Here is a 12,221-nt window from a genome sequence, read left to right as displayed (position 1 = left end):
ACGTTGAACCCAACGATGAGTCGTTACCGATTAACCTGCACGAGCGCTGGGTACCCCACCGCCCCGTCCATTACCACCCACCCCACGTGTTGTACATTGCATGCCATCCCCACATTGAGCCAACCCGTCCATCGATGCGAGCAACGACGCCACAGTGACCCCGAGGCACCAGGAGTGCAGGAATAGTTGATAACAGAGAATTCACAGAAGCACGGCAGTATGGCTGAAGAGCGCCACATAACCCAAAGCGTGAGAGGATATATTTTGAAAGTTGTGGTCCGAGCGCAGGGGTATATGGGATATGGGATATGGGGTGAGGGGTTGAACTGGATCCAGACACAAGTTGACTCCAGATCGGCGGTCTCAGCGCCACCCTTCGCCACCTCACACCTCGCACCCATTCCATTGTTCAGTGTCTTGGCTCACCAGGTCATTCAAACAAGAGTTACCTAAATGATACCAAACAATCCTTCACTCACTCCCAGATCTTCAGATACCAAAGTTGCCCTTCACTTACTTACTGTGACCCGATCCGAGCGGGACCTCGAACAGTGACCCCACCCTCGACTAGGTCTGAGCGGACCCACCGCTGTGTCTCAACCAAACACAGACGTCTTAACCCCTTACCCCACTGCCTGTGCGGTCAACATTCCTACCCAAACACCAAACGGCGAAGAAAAAACAAGCACGCTCAAATCCACCGACACATACAACCCCCTCCTTTGACAACTCCTCCCCTAAACATATTCCCTGCACAAATATCTCATCTCTCCTTCCTACTCTCTCTCTCTCTCTCTCTCTCTCTCTCTCTCTCTCTCTCTCTCTCTCTCTCATCCACCAGGTATACCCCAATCCCTTCTTCTTTGGCACCTTAACCATGGCCTCCACGCCGCCGCTGTCTCCGACACCGCGGCGGTGGAGCCCAGCCAACAAGCCGTCGCCGGTCGTACAGACGCTGACGGCACTCGCGGACAATCCCGACTCATCACTCTTGTCCCCAGCACGCTCCTCTTCCTCCGTCCCCCAAATTACAACCACCTCGCCCTCGCCCCAGCGCCAAGCGCCTGACGCCATAACGCCACAGTACACGGGCGGCACACTGGTTACGCTAGACGCGCGTTATGACGACCTGTTTGCACGGCTCGACGCACTCGCGGCGCCGTCGATCGTTGACTCGCCCACGCCTAGCGGCCCAGCGCGCCAGCTCATATCTTCCCCCGCCACATCACCCCCTCACTCACCCAACATCCGATCCCCTATTGCTTCCCCTGCCCTTCCGCCTGTGCAGCAGAGAATGCCCGCCCAGCATGGCTTACATGGCCTCGGCATCTCGATTCGCAATGGCCCGCGAACACCCGACATTCTCGATACACTCACAGAACACACCGAGCCTTCCTCTAGTGAATCAGGTCGCAGTTCGGGACCTACAAGGTCCAAGCCGCAGGAACCGCCTTCGCCGTCCAGTCCCGTCAAGCGTGGCGGTGGTAAGGGCGTCAAGAGCCTGCGTGACTTCTTTGAGGATAAAAAGGCGGACACCCAACTGCCACTTTCGTACAGAGGCTCGCCCGAGAAACGCGGTCTGCCGACGCCTGCAAACTCGAGCTCACCCGTCAAACCCACCGCTACGGTGCCCGCTCCGGCCTCTCCAGCCACCCCGGCCGTTCCTCCCCCTTCCACCCGGCTCTTCTCCCCTCCGTCCCCCAAGCCCAAGCCCCTCTCACCTTCGCAGGTGCGGCGTCCGTCGCCGCCACGTCAAGAGCCGAGCACGCAGCCCTCGCCGTCAAACTTTAGAAACATCATAGCCTCATGGAGCGCGATGACTGTAACAGAGACGGCAGATGAGCCGCAGAGTCTGCGCCGCGACCGCGCAACCAACTTCAGCCTCCGTCGGCGGCGGCGGAACGACAGTATCTCAAGCCTGGCCGAGATTGCATCAGACAGGGGCAGCTCCAAGTCACCTTCGCCCACTACGACAGACAAGCTCTCACCCGACGACGTGCCTCGCGTCCCGTCTCCCGCGCCGTCGACGCGCGTCAAGTCGGTGTCAAAGCCTGTCACAGGTTTGGTAAGTCTTTGGATGGACCAGCTGACCAAGCAAGCCACTGCTCGTCGGTACAGTGTACTTCTTCAACGTTTACGACCCGATCGACCCAGAGAAGTACTCATGGGTGCAGACCGATGCGCGGCTGTATGTCGATGGGCTGCAACTTAACTGGCGTACGCTTGAGGGCATCCAGGCCCAGGTGACGCTTGATCTTGAGTTCTGCGAGGGTGAGCTCCCAGGTTTAGACCCAGCTGATGTCCAGAGATCCAGTCCATGTACTGCCCGACGCATCCCGAGGCCACGGACATCAGTGCTGTGGCCGCGCGCAAGCAGGGCATCGCCGCGATCCTCTATCCGCTCAAGGTCGTGTACGACGACGGTAACGAGCGTATCGCCTTCGACTCGGCTCGCGAGCGAGGTGAGATACAAAGCTCGCAAAGCGCTGACAGCAGCCTCGTGGTCGGGCGCAGTGTGGAGGGTCCTTGAGCAGCGGCTCGCGATTGTGCGTGCACCGTCCGTGGTCAGCAACCGTTCCGGCTCGGGTTCAGGTTCTACTAGATACAGCAAGGGCGGTACACCACCCACCGCACACCAGACGACCGACGATGCCGTGGTTAGCACCGCTGGCGGCTTCATCGCATCGCTCACGTCTCGCGACTCTCGGCGATTGGCAGCTGGGGGTGTGAAGCGGCGCTCGCTACGCCGTGTCGCCAGCGACATTGACCTGCGCGAGCTCGCTGACGGAACGCCCGAGATGCTGACTCCCGCGGTCGCCAAGCAACCGGCCAGCAGAGACTTTGTGTTCGCAAGAGGCATCCCGCCGCCGCCGCTGTCTCCGCAGGCGTCGACCCTCGCCCCAAGCATCTTTGGTACGGCACTGACCCGCTCCCCGGCCTCGCGCAGTCGCTCCCGAACGAGCTCTTCGCGCGGACGCTACTCGCCCTCGATGAGCGGCGACAGCTACCTCACGCCAGCGTCAGGCTCGCCCCGCATCTCACGTGATCGTACGCGTCCATCCTCTCCAATCGCACAAAGCGAGCGCTCGATCTCTTCCCTCGCCTCGGCCGTCACCGCACCCGTGACCGTCCCACTCCCCAGCGAGCCGTCCACTCCTCGCCGTCGCTCGCCCGTCTCGATCGAGAAGACTGGATCCACGGGAACAGGCTCCGGCACAGTCGTTCCCCGTGAGCGGCAGGGCTCGGACGATACCCGCCGGTACGTGCTGTACGACCGGCCGATGGACGAGGTCGACGTCCAGCGCAACAGCAGTCTCCACCACGCCCAGGGCTACGCTCAGGCAAGCTCGTACGGCACCGCCCAGCCTCCAAGTAGCTTCGGCAGCGCACCATCTGACAGCGGGTATGGCACCGCCCAGCCTCCGAGCAGCTTTGGTACTGCTCCTCCGCCAAGCAGCTTTGGGACCGCGCCAGGCAGCCAATATGGCTCGGTCCCTCCATCCAGCTCATTCGGAACTGCTCCTCCACCAAGCAGCTTTGGTACTGCTCCTCCGCCAAGCAGCTTTGGTACTGCTCCTCCGCCAAGCAGCTTTGGTACTGCTCCTCCGCCAAGCAGCTTTGGTACTGCTCCTCCGCCAAGCAGCTTTGGTACTGCCCCTCCGTCAAGCAGCTTCGGAACTGCCCAGGCGCCAAGCTCTTTCGGCACTGCCAAGGCCTCGAGTTCGTTCGGCACTGCGCCCCCAGGGAGGGAGTACGGCACGGTCGGTGCGCCGAGCACCTTCGGAACAGCAGTTCCTCCCAGCAGCTTCGGGACTGCTCATCCGGGTAGTCAATACGGCTCCGCACAGGCGCCGAGCTCGTTCGGGTCGGCGCCTCCGTCCAGCAGCTTCGGCACAGCGCAATCACCAAGCTCGTTTGGAACGGCGCAACCACCCAGCTCCTACGGAACAGCCCAGCCACCCAGCTCGTTTGGAACCGCACAACCGACCAGCTCGTTTGGCACCGCCCAGCCACCCAGCCCCAGCTCGTTCGGCACAGCTCATCCTCTTAGCTCGTTCGGCTCGGCGCAGGCACCCAGTTCCTTCGGAACCGCCGTCCCGCCAACTAACCTCGGGACTGCGCCACCAGTGAGCAGCTATGGCTCCGCACCTGTGCCCAGCTCCTTTGGTGCTGCTGTACCTAGTACGGCGTACGGGAGCGCTCAAGTCCCCAGCACCTTCGGCACGGCCAGGCAGGGAAGCACGTACGGAAACGCGCCAGCGCCGACGAGCACACACATGACCGCGCCGCAAGGCAGCATGTACGGCAGCGCTCCCCTTCCACCCAGCTCAGCCGAGACTGCACAGCAGGGGAGCACGTACGGCAGCGCGCCTCCGCCCCCAAGCACCCTCATGACTGCTCAGCAAGGGAGCGTCTACGATTCGCCCCGTGTGCCCACCTCCTTCGCGGACCCTGCCAGCCACTACGGTTCTGCACCAGCCCCCAGCTCGTTTGGCACGCCGCAGGCCAGCACGCAAGTAGCGACGGTACCCACTGCATCGATTACGGAGCTCACAGCTCAGCCGCCGTCAACGCCCTCAACCTCGTCGAAGAGCTCCACCTCAAAGAGTTCCTGTTCAAAGAGTTCGACTTCCAAAAGCTCGAGTTCGAGCTCTAGCTCTCCGAGTTCCAGCTCGAGCTCGAGCTCCAGTTCGTCTGGCGCGACACCGACTGCCGCACCACCGCAGAGCAATTACACGACGGCGACGCCGGCGCCTACCACGACTGTCTTCGCGTCAGACGCATCGCCCACTCCAGTTGCAACCCGGTTCGGCACAGTAACGGAATTGTCGAGCTACGCTTCTGGTCCGCCGCCTACGCCGGCTGCAACTCGGTTCGGCACGGCAACTGAGCTGTCGAGCTACGTCTCTGGCCCGGCGCCTACAGCGACGGCAACGCGGTATGGCACTGCAAGCGAGCCTTCGTCTTTCGGGACCCCGGAAATGTCCTCCTCGAGCTCCAGCTACAACACCGCGTCACCAATCGGGAACCCTCGAGACATCACGCGCGCGACTACGCCCGTCAGCGAGCCAGACGTCGACTTTGCGATGCTCGCCGAGCTTGAGCGCCTTTCGTCTGTTGGCTCTACGGCTTCGTCGCGCGCTTCTACCCGGATACCCCGCGCACGGAGCAGTGTGTACGGCACAGCCAACGAGGTGTCCTCGTACGGCACGGCTACAACGGCCGCCTACACAGTCGTGAGCGACGGGAGAACAAACGAGAACTTCGCAACGGCCAGCTCGATGCCGTCTCTCGTCACGGGCCGCGCGCCCACGAGCGTCCAGTCCAGCTGGGAGCCCACGCTCGCTGAGACGGTCGGTTCGCCGCCTTCTAGCATGCGGGCCCCGCCTAGCTCAACATGGGGCCCGACGCTACCAGAGACGGTGGGATCGCCGCCCCTCTCGATGGGACGTCTACGCGCCGCACCGTCAACTCACATGTCGACCATACCCGAGATGGTCGGGAGCGCACCCGCGTCTATGCGTGCACCGCCGGCCTCGAGCTGGGTGCCAACCGCCGTCGAGAGTATGGGTAGTCCCCCGCTCTCAATGCGTGTGCCGCCGGCTTCGAGCTGGGTACCGACCGTCGTTGAGAGTATGGGCAGCCCGCCGCTCTCAATGCGAGCGCCACCGCCGTCGACCTACGTCTCCACCATCCCAGAAAGTGTCGGATCGCCGCCCCTCGGAATGCGCGCAGCGCCATCCACTCATGTCTCGTCGATAATCGAGAGCCTGGGCTCTGTGCCGCGCTCTATGCGCGCACCTCCTCCGTCTACCCATGTATCTACGATTGCCGAGAGTGTCGGCTCGTCTCCTCTCTCCATGCGCGCGCCAGCCCCCTCAACACATGTCTCGACGATCGCCGAGACCGTTGGCACTGCGCCACTGTCTATGCGTGCTCCTCCGGCCTCGACCCATATGTCTACCGTCGCTGAGAGCGTTGGTTCCACACCACAGTCCATGCGTTCTTCGCCTGCTTCCACGCATGCAGCGACCGTCCCAGAGAGCGTCGGCTCGTCTCCGGCTTCCATGCGCGCTTTACCTGCCTCGACTATGCAGCGGACGGAGATTGAGTCTCTGGGCGCCGCTCCGGCTTCCATGCGTGGCCCTCCTCCATCGACTACCACCGCCTACGTTCCAGAATCTCTCGGCGCCCCTCCCTCAGTGCGCGCCCGCGCTGCTCCAAGCATCTCCACGGCCCAATCTCTAGCTGGATCCACCAAACCTCCAAGCCTCACCACCACTGCTACAGAGAGCTCGAGCTATCTGACGCCGCAGCAGCAGAGCATCTCGACTGCACAGTCACTCGCTGGCTCGACCCCGCGCATCCACCGGAAGCCAGTTCCGCAAGTCGACCGAGCCCTTCCACCAGACGACCCGACTCCACCTTCGACCCACATCTCGTCGTCATGCCCTTCGTCTGCTACACCCGCCCCGTCGAGCACGACGGCTGCGCCAGACTACAACATGCTCCGTCTCATCAACTACCTCCAGGGCCAGGAGCAGGTGCGGCAGGGACAGACTACGCGTATCGAGGGCCAGCTTGAGCGCATCGAGGCCAAGGTGGGTAAGCTCGACAGGCTCGATAAGTTGGACAGCCTCGACAAGCTCGATAAGTTGGACAAGCTCGATCGCTTGTCCCATATCGAGGAAAGGCTCATGACACTCGACAGGGGCACCGATAAGGCCAACGATACCGATAGAGGATTCAACCCGGGCTTCGATACTGGCATTGACAACGTCCCGCCCCCTGTGCCTTCCAAGGATGGGCATAGAACATTTCTGGCATTCGGAGGAGGATCTTCTAGGCCCAGTCCCAGCTCAGACTCTAGTTCGGACTCGAGCTCTGATACGAGCTCTGATACATCCTCTGAGGCAAGCGTTGAGACAGCGCGCCCGGTGACCCCTCCGCCGCTGGTACTTCCCGCCGCTTTCTCCCAGCGCATGGACGACATTTCGACTCTGCTTGGAGCCGTCCTTGGCCAGCAAAATGACATTATTGACGAGCTCCGCCAGCGTCGTACATATGAGGTCGAGATCGACTCGAGCCGTCACATCACCCTCCCGCGTATCGAGGACTTGCTGCGCACTATCCTTGAGCGCGTCGAGGATGGTGACTACAGCAGCTACGTTACAGGCCAGACAAAGGCGCCAGCACCACGTAAGCGTCGTGCTAGCGACCCTGCAACCGAGATCGACACTGGCGAGAGTCCATGGTACGCCCGTGCAGGCACATTCATCTCGGACGCTAGCGGTCTCCGCGTCCCGCCTAACAGCGAAGTAGGCGCCCCACGGACGCCGTTTCTCACGGAGTCGCTGCTGAACGAGGGAGTGGGCTCGCCTGACTTTGATGACGAGTACGCCCTCAACAACCTCCCACCGTCGCACCCTCCGAGTGAGCCCCACATTCCCCATGCTGAGGCACCCCACTTCTATCCCCGCAATCAAGCACCTCCGCAGGGGTACGAAGGAGAGTATGAGGGCGAATACGAGGGCGAATACGAGTACGCCGAAGAGTACTACGAAGACCAACCTGACACGGAACGCAGACCGCTGCGCCCCGTGCCTTTCGGTGAGGTTCATGGGGAGCGGGAGGAACAGTACGAGGACGCGATGTCTGAGGAGACGCATCAAAGGCCGTTCAACCGTGGCCCGACGCCGCGGAGCCTCCACCTTCCCACCCCCGTAATCGAGCCTCGGCGCCTGTCTCGTAAGCGCACCACTCTGAACCCCGGTCCAGGTCATGTTCCTGCCGTCCAACCAGGTCACCAGCCGGGTCCTCACCCCGGTCCTGGTTACCTTCCTCCTCCCGCTTCTGGTCCTGGTCTTTCTGCTCGCTGGCGCCCTAACCGTCGTGGTCCCCCCATGACGCGCAGCTAGTGAGTGCGCGTCTGATCCTGCTAACATCAGCTTCCGTCCTGGCTTGCCGCCACCTGGTCCTACGTTCCCTCTTACTGGTCCTCCGATGGCCCCTGTTCCACCCATGGTTCTCGGTTTCCAGCCCATCTTCCCCGGTCCTGTTCCTCCTGTTGTCGCTCCCGGTTTCACCTACCGCACTTTACGTCCTGATCACGGCTTAGGCAACACGACAAGTGGCACCAGTGCCTCCGAGTCGAGCTCGAGTCCGAGTTCGAGTTCGAGTTCTAGTTCAACGGGCACGGCCACCGACTCGCGATCTACCACGTCCAAGGTCACTTCGAAGAGCAGCAGCAAGGCGACGACCGTCCCGAGCGAGCCTGCGACGCCAGCTGTTCCACCGCCGTCTGTCCCGCCTACCCCTACTCCTGGGGCTGGAAACATCACAATCAACGTCCACCCGCCAACTGCTTCTGCTGCCTCATCATCCTCTTCCTCATCCTCTTCCATTTACCAGTCCCCTGTGCTGTCTGTCCCACCTGCTCCCTCTTCGTTCCCCGGTACACCGACCCCGATCCCCTCCGTCCTGCCATCCACTATCGCCTCGTCCACGTCTCCGCCGTCGACAATTTTACCCAGCTCGTCGATTTCTTCTGTGGGCCAGTCCAACGACTTCCACTGGCAGATGCACCGCATGCGCGAAGCGCAGGGCGAGCAGCAGAATGACATGGCTCGTTATCTCCACGGCATGAGCGACCAGATCAAGGATATGGGCGACGCCGTCAACCAGGAGCTCAAGGGCGTCCTCGAACAGATCAGCCAGATGCGCTTCGAGGGTCGCCTTGAGCGCGTTAGCGCGCGTGTCCTCGCCGACGGAACTGTGCAACTCGTCTCGGGCGAGATTGTCGACGGTGTCCGGGGTGCGCCTACTGCTGATGCACCCGCCGCTGTCTCGCCTGCTGGATGTCACGTTGAGGGCCGCGTTCTCCCTGATGGAACCGTCATGGTTGGCGAGAAAGTCATCATCGGTGTCCAAGGTCTTCCGCGTGCTGCTGCAACTGCCGAGGAACAAGCTGAGGAGGCCGCGCGCGAGCGTGAGCGCGCCGCCGATGCACGTCTTCGCGCCGTGGAGGAAAAGATTGCTCAGCTCCTCGGCGTAAAGACGCCCAGGGAGGACCACGTCTCACTGCACGAGGAAGCGACATCGTCATCGGCTTCAACCCACAACGCTTCGGAAAAGACTACGGAAAAGACCATGGAGAGGACGGAAACGATCACTGAGACGACGGAGAAGACTACAATCAACCCACGCACGGGCCGCCCGCTCTCGATTCCGGCGCCGCTCCAGCCGAAGACGGGTACCGTGGTCTCGGAGACCATTGAGGAGGTGAGCTCTCCATTTCTATTCCAGGCTGACCGTAGATCACGCGGATATCTGGCCAGGGACCGGGTACGCATTCGGTTACTCATACGACTGAGTTCACTCCCAACCCGCCTCCCAAGATCACTCTTCCGACTCCCTCTATTCCGGTTGCTGCTGGCGCTACTGCTGGCGGCTCGGCTTCTGGATCTGGCACTGGCGCGGCTGCACCTGCAGCCGCAACTGGAAACGCTGGTACTACTACAGCTGGGACCCAAACGGACAAGCCAGCGACTGTGTGGAGCACGAACCCTCCTAAGAATGACACAAATAAGCCAGTCACGGAGCTTGGCAATATTGGCAAAGCACCAATCGTTCCCGGGAAGGATTCGAAGGAAAGTGGCGAGCCCAAGAGCGAGCTCACGGCACGCATCGAACCCCCACTCAAGGTCGTGAACGGGTCACCAGACGAGAAGACGCCGTCGTCACCACCGGTCCCGCCGCCGTCGTCCAAGGTGTCCGCTGTATCAACCGCACCATCGACTCCCGATCCCTCGTCGGCTGCGGGCACGGCATCCACGGCGCCCACGACACCAGCGTCGACGACCACACCCCTTCCCGACCCGACATCGCCTGGGAAGGCTGGGAAGATAGTCACGTTCGCAAGCGAGCCCCTCGGCCAGACGGGCTCCGGTACGCCAGCCAAACAGGATGGAGAGGGCTCCGGCACCCCGCCCAAGAAGGATGGGGACAGCGACAAGGGCAAGGGCAAGGAGAAGGATGGCAAAGCAAGCCCTGCCGCCGACGCGAAGCCCAAGGCCGACGCGGCAGAAGGCAAGACGATCCCGCTCGCTGGCCCACCGCCGGGCTACATTGCCTTGTACGAGCCCGTCATCATGCCAGACGGAACCACCGCCGTCTGGTTCCGCGGGTTCATCCCTGCTCCCCAGCCCCCAACCCCGCCCGCCCCAGCCGCCCCGCCCTCAACCGACAATGACAAGAACAAGGCCGACAAGGCCGACCCTAAGACTTCCCAGGCTGACGCTGGCAAGGCTGACAAGACAGCGGATGCGAAGAAGTCCGCTGACAAGGGAACCGCGGCGGAGGGCAAGGAGAAGAAACCGGATGACTCCAAGCCCAAGAGGCCTGACGGGCCCAAGAAGTCCGACGCCAAGGTTGACCCACCCTCGCGCCCTACCACACCGGCACCACCTGTCCAGCCCATTGACGGCCTGCCTACTTGCGCAGCCGACGAGGCTGCCGAGAAGCCTGTCAAGCCAGGCCGCAAGCCTGTGCCTTCCGAGAATGCGGTCGCCAACATCGGTGGTGACAAGCCTGACGCGGGCAAGAAGCCTAATGGCAAGCCTCCTGGTGACTCCAAGCCTCCTGGTGGTGGCAGTGCGGCCTCCGCACCGGCGCCCCACCACTGCGAGCACTGTTGCCCGAACCCTGGGCGCTCTGGTCTTGGCACTGCGCCACCAGTGACTCCTCCATCCAAGCCCGCGGACAAGAAAGCGAATGAGAACAAGGCCGAGGACAAAAAGACGGCGGAGGCCGAGCCAGCCGACAGCAAGCCTGTGGAGAATAAGCCTAAGAAATCTGATGCTCCTGTGACACCTCCGGCTGCCTCTGTACAAACTCCTGCACCTGCACCTCCCCCTGCGCCCGCGACAAACCCTGCGCTGGCAGCTCCCACCACTGCAACCCCAGCTGCGAAACCGGCGCCGGCAGCTCCCACCACTGCAACCCCAGCTGCGAAACCGGCGCCGGCAGCTCCCACCACTGCACCTCCAGACGCGAAGCCGGCGCCTGCAGCTCCCAGCCCAATACCACCAGCTGCGACGCCTGCGGCTGCGGCTCCTGGCCCCGCGCCGCCCGCCGAAGACAAGAACAAGGGCAAGGATGGAGACAAGCCCAAGCAGCCCGCCGGTGGCGCTGGCGCCGCTGCCAAGCCGGCTGGCAGTGACAAGGACAAGGCGGCAGAGGAGGGGAAGAAGGACGGCGAAGCAAAGGGCAAGGGCAAGGAGGCCCTTGACGCAAGCAAGGTTGCTGCGGAGGCGCTTGCCGAAATCAAAAAGGCTCTCGTAAGTTGCGGTGACGGCCTTCACACTAACAACAGGACGGCCTCATTGGAGACCAGAAAAGTTGGAAGAAGGAGTACGATGCCGCAGGTGCGGACAAGAAAAAGCGGCGCGAGATCAAGGCTGCCGAGCACAAGCAGGGCGCCGATATGCTGGACAAAATCCTCGCGGGTCTGGACAAGAACAAGGGCACGCAGGCAGTACTAGACGCTCTCAAGAAGAAGGGCGAGGAGGAGGCGACGTTCCTGCGCCAGTTGGCGGACCGGACGGTCGAACACGGCTCAAACCAACACAAGAACACGGTCGAAGAAGTCAAGAAGGCCGCGCGCGAGCAGGTCGCGTTCAATCTCGCCGGCTACCTCGACAACTTCTCCCGCGTACTCGCGAACGAAGTCAAGGTGCTGCTCAAGGAGGTCGGCGACATGCGCGAGGCGCGTCGCGGCCTCTACTATGAGCTGGCAGACCTGCTGCTCCTCAAGGGCCGCCAGAGTGGAGGCGACCTCATGGCCGTGGTGCCATACCCGTCCAAGCCGCCCACCAAGCCGGGAGAGAAGAAGGTGACCTGTCTGCTTTGGAAAACTCCGGGACCACGCTGACAGACCAGCAAGAGGAGAAGAAAAAGGAGGGCGGCGAGAAGAAGCCCCAAGGGCCGCCCCAGTGGAGCAACTACGTCTTCCCCACCCCGCCTGGCATGGGTATGGCGCCCCCAGGCGCGCGACCACTACCCAACCCGAACGCTATGCCAGTGCCAGCTGCCGCCGGCATTCCGGCCCCACCTGCAGGAATGGGCTTCAACCTCGTTCCTCAACCCATGCCGGCTGCTACTGGTGCTCCACCTCCTACTGCGCGTCCTCTGCCCATTCCGGCCCAGAAATAGAATGTGAA

General features: G+C 62.4%; 1 protein-coding gene across 1 annotated transcript; it reads left to right on the top strand.

Annotated features, from left to right (window-relative positions):
* Positions 1–877: 877 nt before the first annotated feature.
* CcaverHIS019_0101250 (uncharacterized protein) lies at positions 878–12,213 on the top strand (the record flags this gene model as incomplete). The annotated part of the gene is made up of 8 exons (XM_060596845.1): positions 878–2,065; positions 2,100–2,271; positions 2,307–2,462; positions 2,497–7,918; positions 7,950–9,282; positions 9,318–11,339; positions 11,375–11,893; positions 11,941–12,213. 8 exons carry the CDS (start codon positions 878–880, stop codon positions 12,211–12,213), a joined length of 11,085 nt encoding a protein of 3,694 aa, XP_060452673.1.
* Positions 12,214–12,221: the final 8 nt, after the last annotated feature.

This window comes from Cutaneotrichosporon cavernicola, assembly GCF_030864355.1.
Source record: "Cutaneotrichosporon cavernicola HIS019 DNA, chromosome: 1".
NCBI classification, from domain to species: domain Eukaryota; kingdom Fungi; phylum Basidiomycota; class Tremellomycetes; order Trichosporonales; family Trichosporonaceae; genus Cutaneotrichosporon; species Cutaneotrichosporon cavernicola.
This window is presented reverse-complemented; position numbering and strand designations above follow the sequence as displayed.